We start from the raw sequence: 15,102 nt of genomic DNA on the forward strand, positions 1-15,102 counted from the left end.
GTGTGTGTGTGTGTCTGTGTGTGTGTCTGTGTGTGCATCTCACTGTAGCTTTCACCTTTGAACAAAAATGTGTATTTCCTTGAGTTAATCTATCATGGAAATGATAGATTAAAAGGCATGGAGCTTTTTGATAAATAATTACTGAATCGAATGATCAAGCCCTCGTGTTAATGCTGTTTTACGCTTGTTAATTTAAGTTAATTGAATTAGCAAACTGACTTTGAGTGTTGTGGTGGTAACAACAAACCAGACCTGGCATCGAGTGCTTTAATTGCACATTTCAACAATGGAAGGAAAAAGGCACAACATGTTTAGGTTTTTGTGCAGATGTGTGAGGATTCTATAAATGTTCCTGTCATTCCTGTCTGTGTCTGTGGAATATTAACGGACTGCAGGTCGTTAATGATGCTTCTTGAGGAATAAGTGAAAGAAAAGGCACTGGTACATCTCCTCGGATTATACTGACAGGCTTTTTGCTGGAGAAACGAGTAAAATGCACATGCACCGTTATTGTGTTCATGAGAGTACGAGCACATTTGTGTCTGTCTGTCACGCACACACACACACACACACACACACTCTCAGGCAAACACAAACATGAGGAGGAGGTAGAGGTGTAGGAGGTAGAGATGGATGTGGCATTCAGACAGCTTAAAGAAGGGCAGCAGCAAGATGCACAGTTTCGCTAAAATTTTGCAGTGTGAGGAGGAGACAGAGTGATTTCAAGAGCTGTGTCTGTGAGGGTATGTGACACAGGTCTGATTCATCTGCATATAGAAGCTCCAATAACCACAACCTGCAGAATTACAGCGAGAGAGAAAGACATAAAACACAGCATTATAAGCTCGACGAAAAAGAACCAGCACTGTTATCCCTCGTGAATATTTAACTAAATGAGGCTGAGAGCGTACAAAGAATTATTATTAGCCAACAAATATGGAATCATTATCGGGGACAGAGGCAGAATCGTAATGATTCTTACAGTCATTAAGACATGAAAACAGCAAATGGCCAAAGGGAGGCAAAGCTCTCACAGGAAGGGAACAGAGAGAGAGAGAGAAAATTATAGTGTGTTGTACTGTAATTGATTCTGTGTGAACGGACCATTGCTCTGAACTGACCACTGGTGTGTTATGATCTTAATTATCACAGATCACTAACATTTAGTTTTAACTCTAAACTCAAATTAAAACATTATTTATTGTTTTTAAGTGTTAGATTTGCCTCTGAAAAGTACAGTAGAGGTTTGTTTTTCCGCCTGTAAAAGAACAATTGATCATGCAGTTTGAATGAGTCATAATTTTCAGTCCCCTAAACATGCCAAATGTTTTTCATTAAGATCCATGAATCATTCTCTGAGAAATCAACGAAAATGTTATAATAAAAATGTTAAGGAAAGTGAAAACATATTCCTACATCCGCACCAAAATGTAATGGTAACTTTCCTGACCCACACCACATCCTTCCATCCAATTTCACAATAATCAGTCCAGTATTTTTGAGTGATACTGCTAACTAGCATATAAACAGACAAACAAACTCCTCCCTGGAGCTTCATGTTTCATGTGAATAGGACTGAAAGGGGTCAAATCGTTCCAGTATTTCACAACAGATTTGAGAAATATCTGGAACAAATGAAATAAAAAATATATTCTAAACAACTGAGTTGGGAACCACTGGCTTATAGTTTCACCAGTTCAGATGCTCCAGAGTGTTAAAAGACATGAATATCACAAACGTGTTGAATTTATGATTTATACTGGAGGGATGTTGGCATATAAGCTGCACGATCACTGCCTCGCTCGCTCACTGTCTGAGCCTCGCAGACTGTCGTCCTCTGGCAGACCAAACTTCCAGGGCAGATGGCGGTCAAAGATGGCCCTCTGAACATCATGGGAGCCACGGAAGCGGCACTAATGGAGGACACGGTCTGGTGGCCTATTGTCTGAGCCAACTGTTCTTTTAGCCTGAAGTGCCGGGACTTGGCTCGCTGCTATATACAGTAACTGAGGCATTTAGCGCTTGGGGGTGGTCATTTCAGAAAATCACTTTTTAATCATCATTATCTCAGTCTTATATGTAAAAAGTACGCGTGAGTTAAGTGTCAAGAGATTGTAATCTGACCTGAGGTGAAGGATTACTCAAATAAAAGTGATGTCCCTGTTTTCTTATGATATTCTAACGGGAGTTTAGTATAATGAAATATATGCACAAGGCAACAATAAGGTTTAGTGCTATGCATTAGATGAGATAAGATAAAACTTCATTGATCCCACACCAGGGAAATTCACTTGTTTCAGCTGCAGACAGGCAGACATGAGAATAAAAAAGATGAATAAATATATAGATAAATAAAAATACAGATAATATGTACATTATATTCACATTGTGGTTGAGCAAAGTGCAGTGGCACAGGATAGTTGCACGAGGATGGATACTGTATGTGTGGATTAGTAAGGAGATGTTGATATAGACATATCCATATGTATGCATCTAAAGACATTTTTTTCATATATAGGCAGGTATACAAAACGAATATGAGTATAAAGTACACAAAGAATTTGAGTGTAAAATTATCCTATAAAAACAATTTCTGCATTGGTCTTGTATACCTGGAAAACCTCACATTTTCTAAAGGGAGCTTAATTTCTCAGTGAAAAAATACTGTGAGCGTTATATATTTGTTTTAACTTGTGTTTCTTAATTTTCTGTATTTCATGCCTCTGCTATGAGTTCAGAGTCAGAGAGATGTATTCTCGATTCCAAGATATCATTGCCACTGCAGTAAAACTCACCTTTTTCCATCTCATTTGAAATTGGGCTGCACAGTAATTCCATGTGCCTCGTTTGTGAGCAGGAACAAAGTGTTTCTGTGGCTGGTTTCTGGAAATGATATGCAGCACAACCGCTAAAACAACCTCACCTGCCCCACGGCTGCTAAAACAAAAATCAGAACACTCCAACTCTGTGGTATTTCCTCTGGAGCCGCCTGTATGTGATGGAAAGGCTCAGCACCGACGTCCTTTCTGCATGTGACAGCAGATGCATGTCTGTAATTACACAGAGAAGTGGAATCCACATACAAACATGGGGTAATTTATTCATTACAACAGCAGAGTATCTCACATTTGGCTGCAGGAGATGCAGATATCCAGGTGTTGCTGTGTTCTAACCTCTTTCAACAGGTCCAGATCAAAATCATCATTTAGTAATTGATTAGATCATGTGATAAAACCCTGACTGATCCTTTGCCATAAAATGTTTTCCTGCTACAGTCTCATAAATTCTATTCCACTGTGCAGATGTATTTGCTTGGCTTAGAATCACATTCCAGCCATGGAGAGGGAACTGTTCTTAAATCTCTGTTGCCCTCCAGTGTTGAAAGACAACATCACAGCTCGAGTTAATACTTGTGCTGCTTTTGTCTCCTTCGACACTGTTGCTCTTAAAAGTGATTCCTGCAGCAGATCCCTCACTGAACAGTTCTGTTCCTTCACTCAGTTTTCATGATGACATAACAAATTATTAATGACGAGGATAAGATGAAATGTTGCATAATTCAATTCAGGACAGAGTAACCTTGTGAACGGGGGATAGAGAGAGAGTGGGGGAGGTAATGCATACACGGACGCTGGTCAGACTCGAACCCGGGCCTCTGCAGGTTGAGCTATACGCTGCCCCAGGTCATTATTGTAATACCATGTCAAATACAATTTTTTGTGTAGCCCATATTCACAAACACAGTTACTGCATCATAGGGTTTGACAATCTGTGCAAGGTGTGACATCCCCTGTCCTTAACCCTCGACAAGGGGGAGGAAAAGCTACTTCTAAGGGCCCGGTCACATATCAGCACAAGCTAAGCAAATATCTGGGGTCAAAGTTCACCGAGAAGCCACACTGCGATTTACCTCGTCACAGGAAGCACATTTTTTATTTGTCCTCCATCCCTCCTATTCTTGTGAACACGATTTCTCAAGAACGCCTTGAGGGAATTTCTTAAAATTTGGAATAAATGTTGACGTACTGAACAGATTTTGGTCGTCAAAGACCAAGGTCACATTTACTTCACAAAACCCTTCTTTGCCTTTGTGAACACGTTGTCTCCAGAGAATCTCAAGAGAATGTTTATTTAGAGTCACAGATTAACTGGTTAGATTTGGGGGGTGGAAGATATTTTCACACTTTGAATCAAGGGTGCTCAGTAACTAATAACATTACTAATAACTGCATTCCAATTACGTGTTACACTGACTGGGTCAATGTATTATAAATGCTTCCTTACTGACTCATCTTAATGGGACAGTGACTAATTAATGTTGTTGATGTAGTTGCACCAGTGACGTTCCTGTAATGACAGAAAGTTGTGTTTACTCAATAATACAATAGATGAGCATTGAGGAGTTATTGAGGAGACAGATTCAAGCTTTCAGTTTCAGAATGATGCTCAAGAGGAGCTTTGGGCCAGAGGTTCCCGTTAAAAAAAAAGGTTATTTTCTCCTCCCTATAAAATGTGCACATTTGTCCAGCCAACTCCACACACACACACACACACACACACACACACACACACACACACACACACACACACACACACACACACACACACACGACTTCATTGGAATTTCCTTCCAGGGGTTTTACTTTGGGTAATATGAATCCGTGAAAGCCTGTCCTTCAATATTCTTTGCTGGACTTCACTCACCATGAAGGTAGGTCGAATTTTAACTCAATACCAGGAGGGAAGTAACAAACTGATTTTCAGACTTTTTCTAAACATTTAATTTGCTGTGGTTTCACTCCAACACTTTTCCTAATTGGTAAATGGTTTGTATTTATATAGCACTTTTCTAGTCTTGATGACCACTCAAAGCATAGTTTGCCATTCACCCATTCACACACACATTCACACAGTGCATCTATTAGCAGCACTTTTTGTTCTATGAGGGGCAATTCGGGATTCAGCATCTTGCCAAGGACACTTCGGCATACAGATGGGGAAGACTGGGGATTGAACTGCCGATCTTCTGGTTGGCGGATGACCACTCTACCTCTCAGCCACAGCCACCCTTTTACTTTATGTGTTTTAGCAAGTTTATTACTAAGTCTCTCTCCTCCCCTCCCCTCTCCTCTCTAGTTCCTTCTCACAGCTTTGCAGTGGTCGTTGCTCCTGTTCACTCTCAAAGGGTACATTTATTTTTATTAAACTGTTTTTCATCAATGCACCACATGATCAATGATGATGATGACAAAGGGTTTGGTTCCATTGAATTTGATATTTCTCATTAAATCATTTGAATGTAATATTATTTCTAAGGTTTTGTTCCCAGAGAATTGATTGCCAGTGGGGGCCTTATGATGACTGGTCAGAGTGTGATGGCTGCACCAAATTACAGGTCTGGACGATCTGTCGCTCAATAAACCGTTTTGCTAACTTGTTCCAAACCTATATAATGTCAACAATCAAACCAACTCTTACTGATCAGTGCACTACTCTGTTTCAGACATGACCAGCACGACTTTAACTAGATAACATGTAACACTGTATACAATGACGGTGAATTATTTATGGTTGGTTATAGACAAGACGCCGAGCCAGGGCTGTCTATGCTCAGTTTGGAGGAAACCTCTGTGATGGGGAGCCAAGTCAGACCAGGTCCTGTGAAACCACAAAAGGCTGCCCTCTAGAGGACGGGTGTGGAGACAGGTTTCGCTGTCTATCTGGTAAGAAAAGAACTCTGCTTTCTGTAAGCTTATAGATTTCTGTAACAATCAGTGAGCTGAAAGTCCCCTGACCCACAGGGAAGTGCATTAACCCGTCCATGCTGTGTAATGGAGAAGTGGACTGTGAGGAGGATGGACACGACGAAGGTGAGGTCTGTGGAACAAAGAAATGGATTATATGTAGCGCTGAAACTCCGCCACCTAACGTTGAGCTCCTAGGACTCGGGTAAGGGACAACTCTCGATGGAGCTCTATTCGTGTGTACAAGTACACACAAGCCGGTATTACATACTAACCAATGAGATGTTTTTTTTGCGTCTCCAGGTTTGATGTGGTGTCTGGGAAGTGGAGGGCCAGTGTCATGAACACAAAGAGCTTTGGGGGTCTGTGTCGCTTGACCGCCAGATATCCCCCCTGGTCTGAGTATCGAGTGCCCCTCAGTACTCTCCAGTACACATTCATGGTTGGTCTCTCCAGAAAAAAACTACAATAACAACTGATATTGATACTTCTGTCGGTCACTTATTCAAGGTATCCAACACAGATTTCTGTTTTCAACCCAACATACAAACGGCCACTGTGCAAGCGTTGGTGTTCTGGCTGCCATCTGAGCAGCTCCGTCTTAACTTAACACCTATAAGATTTCATTTCTTATCGATGACCAGATTATATCCTGGCTCATAAACACAATCTTTGTGGCAAGACGTCAGATCTCAGTCATCGGATCTCAGGATCTTGAGTTACAGACAGTTACGCTGCCACCTGCTCCTGCTGCTCCTGCTAGCATCACACCGTCTTAACTCAACACTTTTCATTCACATCTCATTCTTATACTCGACCAGCTAAGATCCTAAACTTTTTAGGAAGACGTCAGATCTCATTGGATTTTTTGACCAAACAACCAATACTGCAGTTTTTCTGGTACAAGTGCCGGCACACAATACAGGAATCTAGGCATTAAAAACATAACTCAGACGCAACACTAGTGGGCAAAATTGGTAATTACTTTCGAATTCGTTAATATTTTTGTTGAAATACGTGTAAAACTGTATTTATTCTGCTTTTCTTAATGATATGAATCTGATTTTGACCTTTGCTCTCAGTCAAAAGCTCAGAATGACTTCAGTGATGAGACGTTCGACAGTAAATGGGATTATGCAAAGGACATTGTCAACAGACAGAAAGTGTCCGGCACAACATCAGATTACCACAACTACGACTTTCACGGGATAAAGGGAAAGACTCAGGTTTGTAAGAACAACAAAGTATCGAAGTAGAAAAGGAAACTTATTGAGTAATTTTTTTTTTTACTCCCTACAGACCCACAGGCTTTTGGTTTTAAGGAATGACATAGAAGTCGTTCGGTTCAAGAGTACTGCTCCTCAGTACATTCCACTATCTGACGAGTTCTGGAGGACATTAGCCAAACTCCCATCTGTCTACGACTACTCCGCCTACAGGAAGGTTTTGGAGAGGTTTGGAACGCACTACCTGTCTGAGGGAAGCCTCGGGGGATCCTTCAGAGTCCTCGCCAAGATTGATGAAGAAACTCAAAGACAAATGGGTGAGGATCCATGAATCATTCGCAGCTATAAAAGACTTAAATCAACCTATGTCCGATTCAGCTTGTCATGTTTTCTTTGGTCAGGGCCACTGTACAATACTTTAGACTAATATTCAAGATGAAACTATATATTTTTTTCGAATATCTTACATATCTAATGGTTGCAGGACTAACTGTATTAAACAATATTAGCCTGTAGTTGTCACCACTTACACAAAATGAGCTAAGTGAGATGTATTTATAAATGTAATTTGGGAGAAACTAAATATTTGTATACTACATATGAAGATAAGATAGGATAAGATAATCTTTTATTAGTCCCACAATGGGGAAATTTGCAGTGTTGCAAAAAAACGGACTGTAATAAAATAAAGAAAAATCGGTAAAAGTAATGAATAAAGAAAAATGCAATATGAACATGCGGAAATATAAAAATATCATCGACATAAAATATATAGTATAAAGAGAATATGCCAAAATGCCAAATATACTTCAGAAAATGATATACCCCACACTTTATGATTTCTGAAATATATTATACAACTAATTATCTTGACATTTATGTGAAACATAATCACTGTTGACTAATTAGTTTCTGATATATTTTTGGACAAATCATGAAATGCTATTAAGGATTTCAGAAAATCATTTTATTTTAAAATAGAATCTGAAACCACTTTACTTCAGTCTCAGAACTGTCAAATAAACTCTGTCTTTTTCAAAATGTACATTATGTCAATGCAACTCTAGATACTGTGGTCTGAAGCATAAAAATAATTTGTGGTGGTGATATTATTATTGTTTTTTTGATACCAAACAAAAGATTTACTTTTGGTTTTCTTCTTATTGTTTTTTTTAAGCTAATGAAAGACTGGATTATAATGAATGTGAAAGGTCCAGACGTTGGCTTCATATATTCCCCATCACCCATGTGGATTGCAGGTCTGGTCAACATCAACAAACATCATCCAGAGGTATGATGTTTGTTCTACAGACATGACTGAGCTCATGAGAGCGGTTGAAAGTTGTCTCTGATCATCTCTACCAACCTTTTTGAAACAGTTAACATCAGGAGCAATGTAATGAGTAAAGTGGAAGTGGAGGGAGGAGGCGTCGAACATGTCGCAGCACTGACGACCATGCAGCTCAATGATCCAGACAAGAACTGGGAGATGTACTCAAACTGGTCTGAGTCTGTCAGCTCATTTCCAAAGGTCATCAAACAAAAGGTGAGGGGAAACTTTAAAAGCTTGATCATAATGTTGGATTTACTTTTTCAGTGTGTCATCTTATCAAAGAATACAAACCTCCCATCTCTCTTCACAGTTTGACTCTCTTATCTCTTGTCTCCGCAGCTGCAGCCACTGTGGGAGCTGGTGAAGGAGGTGCAGTGTGCCGGGGTGAAGAGGCTCCACCTCCGCAGAGCCACAGAGCAGTATCTCGCCGAGAGTGACGCCTGCCACTGCCGGCCCTGTCGCAACAGCGGCATCGCTGTCGTGGAAGGAAACGAATGCAAATGCATCTGTAAGCCTGGAACATTGGGGCTGGCCTGTGAGCAGGGAGCTGAGGTGGACGGTCAGCAGGGTGGGTGGTACACATCAGACTCGCTGTTTACTGCTGCAGCCAGTTTGCTCTTTGTGAAGGGGATGATGGTGGAGTGGGTGTGGGCTCCAGTAGCGGCTTGTAACGTTTTACTTTAACAGGGTTAATTCAGTTCTGTGCAGGTAGTGAGAGACGCAGTTTGATGAATAACATCACATGGGCGGTGATATGGTTCTTACTTTCTTATCCTTATTTATCAGTGGTTAGAGGTACACACAAGTACAAATAAACACACCAAAATGTACTCAAGTAAAATTGTCAAAAATTTACTCAAGTAAAGGTATCAAATCAACTAAAGTCAACTAAAAGCACAAATAAATAGACAAAAATGTACTCAAATAAAGGTAAAAGTACCAAGTCAACTTTCTACTTGAGCAAAAGTACAAATAAATAGACAAAAATGTACTCATGTACAGTAATGAAGTAAATGTACTTTGTTACATCTTTGTTGTATCTAATCCAGGAGTGATCGATGGAAGTTGGTCCTGCTGGTCAGCCTGGACATCGAGCTCTCAGGGTCGAAGGTCGCGGAGTCGCTCCTGCTCGAATCCCGCTCCTCAGAATGGAGGACAACACTGCATCGGAGAGTCAATGGAGACGTCTGAGGATGAAGACCCACAGCTGCAATACTTAAAGTCAGGGCGCTGCATTTTGTAACAGTTAGTGTATCAGACACTGCCAGTAGAGGAGGTTCACACTGAATTTACACAACATCCTACTGTTTTCCCACAGAACCGTTGAGCCTCAGTGCTTCGACCAAACTCTCCCAGCGCCTCTGAGGTGTGGGACCCCGCCTGCTCTGATAAATGGCTATATACTGGTAAAGATGAAAATAAATCACACTGATCTCAGTTAGGAAAGAGTTCAATTCAAGAATGAAACAAATTTATTGCCATGCACAATAGGAGATGAAAGGGATGTGACGTAAATGAGTCTGATGAGATGAGATGAGATGTGATGAGATGAGATGAGATGAGATGAGATGAGATGAGTGAGATGAGTGAGATGAGATGAGATGAGATGAGATGAGATGAGATGAGATGAGATTTGAGGTGTTGTAATGTGATGTGATGTGAAGCATGTGATTTTACATAATAGAGGCTATATATTTTAAAGGTTTAACGCATGTATTGAAAAGTGAAATGAGCCGACCTCAGTGACTTTTATTATTTATATCACAGCATTTTAATTTCTCTCGCTCTTTGGGTGTATTTATTTTTATACAAAGGTCAGGGCTGATTACAATAAACTAAATCAACTTTTTCCTCACATCACCTTTCATAGGACCCTAAGGATGTTTACCTTGTGGGCAGTAGGGTTGAGTACACCTGCACTCTGCGTTTCTATCACATTGGTAACCCCATAGAATGCACCGCAGATCAAACCTGGTCCGCCGAACCTGGACTGTGCTCAGGTGAGTGTGTTTTTTTTATAAACAGCCTAAGTTTACAACTCAACACAATGAATTCCACTGTTACCTTGGGCAGATGTGGCTCAAAAGGTAGAAGGTCGATCCCCAAATCCAATCTGAAGTTTCCTTGCGCAAGATACTGAAGCCCAAGTCGCCCCTGGTGGCTGTGCCCACAGTGTATGAATGTGATGTAATAGAAAGAGTGATGAGTTTACCATTTACCATCCATGTACTCTGCTAAACTCCCACTTCTCTCCCAGTCAGCAGGTGCAGGATTGGGACCCTTGCTGATGGTGTCATAGCCTCGCCTTTAAAGCAGGTCTTTGGCAGAGGGCAGTCAGTCACCTTGTCCTGTCCAGAGGGTCGACAGCTAATAGGAGAAGCAACGGTCGAGTGTGACCCCGTATATAATTTTGAACCAAACCCAAGAGATTCTAAATGCAGCCCAGGTAAGGTGCACATAACGCACATGGGACTGCTGCGTAACTGTATATATATTCTTTGACTTTATGACGAATATGAGTCAGTTTGCAATGTGGAAGAATGATGTGTATGTATTCCACAGCCAGTGGACAACAGCCAAGCTTGGCTCCCTTGGGCCACTGTCAAGAGTGGGAGACGTTTTCCGGAGGAAGATGTGTTTGTAAAATGTCTCATGAGTGCAAGTACGTTTATTAAACTTCACTTTGATCTTGTGATTTTTTTTTTATTTGTTGTCATATTTGATAAAGACGGTGTTTTTGTCCCCAGGTCTTCTTTGGAGTTGTGTGCCGACACTCATGCGATGAGTAGAAAACCCAACGTTGTGAGTGTGTGCGAAATGCAAGTGCTGCAGTGTGCAGGGAAGAAGGTCACGCTGGCAGAAGACAGCACCTGCATGTGGCCGCAGCGCAACACAACAGGCTGCACCAACTGTCACATGTGGGAGACCTGTGGAGGTACAGGGATATTCCCAGTAGACAAAACAACCCATTTAAAAGTGACATACTGTGCTCGTTCATTTCCTTTATCTTCCCACTATTCCAACAGATCAAACCAACGAGTGTCGCTGCAGGGACTCTGCAGATTGCCCGACCCCGGGATCAGATGTGTGTGTGCGTGTCGGGGACGATGCAGCTGCGGCCGCTCAGACCATGAGCGAGTGTGAGGCAGGACTGCGCAGATGTAAAGGAGAGAAGGTGTCGGTTGTCAGTATCCTGCCCTGCACTTCCTGAGGCTGCAGGAGGAGGGATGACGTCACCACCTCTCATCAGCATCTGCCTTTAAACGTGATTCATCAGTTGTGCATTCCTTATATTTGTCAACTGAATTAATAGTGTAACTTCTAGAGGGGCCTTGTTTAACAATACAACACAATACCCCTGTATTAATCACTGAGGCCATTTGGTTAGGGGAAATAAGACACAGACTGACACTGACAAACATCCACTGAAACACTAGAATATAACTTTTCAGTTGTATTGAGCTAAAAGTGCCTTTCTCTAAAAACAAATAAATAATAAGACACCAGCCATGTTCAGTTTCTTCTCTTTTTTTCAAATCCAGTATATTGAATACTAAAAATGTGCCCAAAGAACATATACAAATACATGTGCAGATAATTATAGAAATTGGTATCTACAGACACAGCATATACTGGTCATAGTGATGTGTGTTGGCAGCGGCTGAGGCCTGTATAATCCATATACAACCCTTTTAGAATTTATATATCTACCATGTAACATACTTAAATTTAATATACATGAATGTTCTATCTCTGTATGTTTAACTGCATGAAAATAATATTGTGTAACCATTACATTTTGCCAAGTGGCTCACTCCCAGCTGTTTTTCTTGCTTCTAGTACTTTTCTTGTTTCCCAGAACACATTCCATAAGATGTCCCATCTGGATATTAGCAGAAAAACAGGATGGGAGGTGTTATAGCAACAAGCACGACCTTTAGAATCAAGTTATGTTTACTGAAAATAAAATATAATCCTTTCAAAGATGTCCATTGTTTGCAAACTAACTCAGATCTTTGTTACATCAATAAACAACTTATTCACATTTGAAGAACTTTCCGTCCACAAGTTTGATCTCTATTGCAGATGCTGTCGCCTTTAGTGTGTTATAAACAGTGGTGAAGTACTCAAATATTTTACGCTCCCAGTGTTTGAAATCCAATTCATTCCAAAGAACACAAAATAAATAGGTTACAAAAAAAAGGGAGAACACATTAGTAAGTTCATGTTTGGCCACTGAACTATGTCTAAGCATCTTCATTCTACCTGTGTGTGACATCCTATATCTGATGCTGAAACATTAAAGGTTCAGTGTGTTAGATTTAGATGAAAGGGATCTATTGGCAAAAAAAATTATATAAAATAATCTTAGTGATGTTTTCACTTGTGTGTTTCATCCAAATTGTACGAATTGTTGTTTTCTTTACCCTAGAATGAGCCGTTTATATTTAAATACTTTATTTTTACATCAGGGGTGGGTCCTCTCTACGGAGGCCGCCATGTTTTTTACAGTAGCCCAGACTGGACAAACTAATCACCTTTTGAGTTTTTATGACAACTGAAGGTTTCCACAGGTTCTCCTTCATGTTTGGAAGAGGAGGGTGAGGTGAGGGGTATTCAGCTGGAACATGAAATTTCACCACTAGATGTCACTAAATTCTACACACTGAACCTTTAACACCTCCACAGCATTTCTTCTTCTTCTTTCACTTTTTCTTAATATTTCTCTTCTTTTGATTCTTCTTCTTCTTATTAGGGCCCGAGCACCGACGGTGGGAGGCCCTATTGAAATTGTAAGGATTATTACGGCCCGAGCACCTCCGGTGGGAGGCCCTATTGTATTTCGAAGGATTTGTATTTCCCTTTTGGGGCTTTTTCAGGGCCTAGACATGCTCAAATTGTTACCAAAGTTTGCAGGGAATTCAAAACCCCAAAAGGTTATTGTATTCTGGAGTAATTTGAAATGGGCATGGAAAAATGGCTCAACAGCGCCATCTAAGGAAAAGCCCCTCAGTTAGCTTTCACCAATCTTCACAAAAATCGTAGCCCAGGTGTATCATGACAAGACAAACAAAAAAGGTCAGTGGTGCAATGGGAAAAAAGCAACAGGAAGCCATCAGATCAACTTCATATGGAGATGCATGTCATCACAACAAGATGGAGATGAAAACTACCTCAAAGATCGATTTTTCATCACACGGTGTGACCGTGGCGTGGCGTCAAAGTTTGATTACACGCCATCAAAACACAAGGTTCTGTATCTTGGACATATTTGGTCGAATCGAGTCCAAACTAGACATGTAAGACAAAAGTCCCGGCCTGATGACATCTACACAGAAATCATGACTTAAAAACACAGCGCCACCTGCTGGCTAAAGAAAGTGACATGTTTTATACTTTGATGAACTGCTCCGGGCTGCTTTACAATATACAGCTCAAAAGAGCTCAGTCAAGTCATTGGACCATGGTCAGAATTGTGACATTTCCTCAAACCGTGTAAACATTGAGGTGCGGCGAAGGTTCATCCTTCGCCAAAGGAGACGATGTTGTCATAAGTCCAGTGTGCATTGTCCTATCACCGCCAAACTGATGTCTCATGATCAGAGACCAAGCCTGAACAGCTCTATGTGTCAATATTTCCTCAGTGTCATAGCGCCACCTACTGATTCACCATGAAACAGGAAGTACTTTGTAAATCCATTCTGCATTATCCAACCGGCTCCGAACTACTGACCTATGATCACAATCCTGACCTGAACACATCCATATATTAATATTAGTTCAGGGTCATAGCGCCACCTACGTTACGTTACTTTACGTTACTCTACGTTACTTTACGTAACTTTTCGTTACTTTTCGTTAGTTTTCGTTACTTTTCGTTAGTTTTCGTTAGTTTTCGTTAGTTGTCGTTACTTTGTAACATTTCGTTACTTTTCGTTACTTTTCATTACTTTTCTAATTTTAGTTACTTTTTAGTTACTTTTGTACTTTTAGTTACTTTTTAGTTACTTTCGTACTTTTAGTTACTTTTTAGTTACTTTGTACTTTTAGTTACTTTTGTACTTTTTAGTTACTTTTGTACTTTTAGTTACTTTTTAGTTACTTTCGTACTTTTATTTACTTTTGTACTTTTAGTTACTTTTGTACTTTTTAGTTACTTTTGTACTTTTAGTTACTTTTTAGTTACTTTTCTAATTTTAGTTACTTTTTAGTTACTTTCGTACTTTTAGTTACTTTTTAGTTACTTTTCTACTTTTAGTTACTTTTTAGTTACTTTTCTAATTTTAGTTACTTTTTAAGTTACTTTTTTTATTTTAGTTACTTTTTAGTTACTTTTCTAATTTTAGTTACTTTTTAGTTACTTTTGTACTTTTAGTTACTTTTGTACTTTTTAGTTACTTTTTAGTTACTTTTGTACTTTTAGTTACTTTTCTAATTTTAGTTACTTTTTAGTTACTTTTCTAATTTTAGTTACTTTTTAGTTACTTTTCTAATTTTAGTTACTTTTTAGTTACTTTCGTACTTTTAGTTACTTTTTAGTTACTTTTATACTTGTAGTTACTTTTGTACTTTTAGTTACTTTTGTACTTTTTGTTACTTTTGTACTTTTAGTTACTTTTGCAGTTTTAGTTACGTCACGTCATGTCACTTTAGGTTACTTTACGTTACGTTACGTTACGCTACGTTACGTTACTTTACGTCACGTTACGTTACTTTGCGTTGCTTTGCGTTGAGTTGCGTTGCGTTACTTTACGTTACGTTACGTTACTGTACGTGGCGTTACGTTACTTTACGTTAC

At 39.9% G+C, this 15,102-nt stretch overlaps 1 protein-coding gene across 1 annotated transcript; it reads left to right on the forward strand.

Annotated features, from left to right (window-relative positions):
- The first annotated feature begins 4,571 nt into the window (after nucleotides 1–4,571).
- Nucleotides 4,572–11,814, forward strand: c7a (complement component 7a). Its single transcript, XM_034595462.1, has 18 exons — nucleotides 4,572–4,711; nucleotides 5,137–5,186; nucleotides 5,317–5,395; nucleotides 5,582–5,723; nucleotides 5,802–5,949; nucleotides 6,048–6,186; nucleotides 6,827–6,970; nucleotides 7,044–7,287; nucleotides 8,148–8,261; nucleotides 8,350–8,516; nucleotides 8,643–8,871; nucleotides 9,353–9,524; nucleotides 9,622–9,709; nucleotides 10,174–10,303; nucleotides 10,561–10,749; nucleotides 10,866–10,965; nucleotides 11,051–11,238; nucleotides 11,330–11,814. The coding sequence occupies exons 1-18, from the start codon at nucleotides 4,706–4,708 to the stop codon at nucleotides 11,512–11,514; spliced, it is 2,514 nt and encodes an 837-aa protein (XP_034451353.1). The 5' UTR covers nucleotides 4,572–4,705; the 3' UTR covers nucleotides 11,515–11,814.
- Nucleotides 11,815–15,102: the final 3,288 nt, after the last annotated feature.

This window comes from Hippoglossus hippoglossus, chromosome 9 (assembly GCF_009819705.1).
Source record: "Hippoglossus hippoglossus isolate fHipHip1 chromosome 9, fHipHip1.pri, whole genome shotgun sequence".
NCBI lineage: Eukaryota > Metazoa > Chordata > Actinopteri > Pleuronectiformes > Pleuronectidae > Hippoglossus > Hippoglossus hippoglossus.

Coding starts and splice junctions, on each gene's coding strand:
- c7a (XM_034595462.1), top strand. Junction 5,396..5,581: donor ATGGCTGCACCAAATTACAG/GTCTGGACGATC, acceptor GGTTGGTTATAG/ACAAGACGCCGAGCCAGGGC. Junction 5,724..5,801: donor CAGGTTTCGCTGTCTATCTG/GTAAGAAAAGAA, acceptor CCTGACCCACAG/GGAAGTGCATTAACCCGTCC.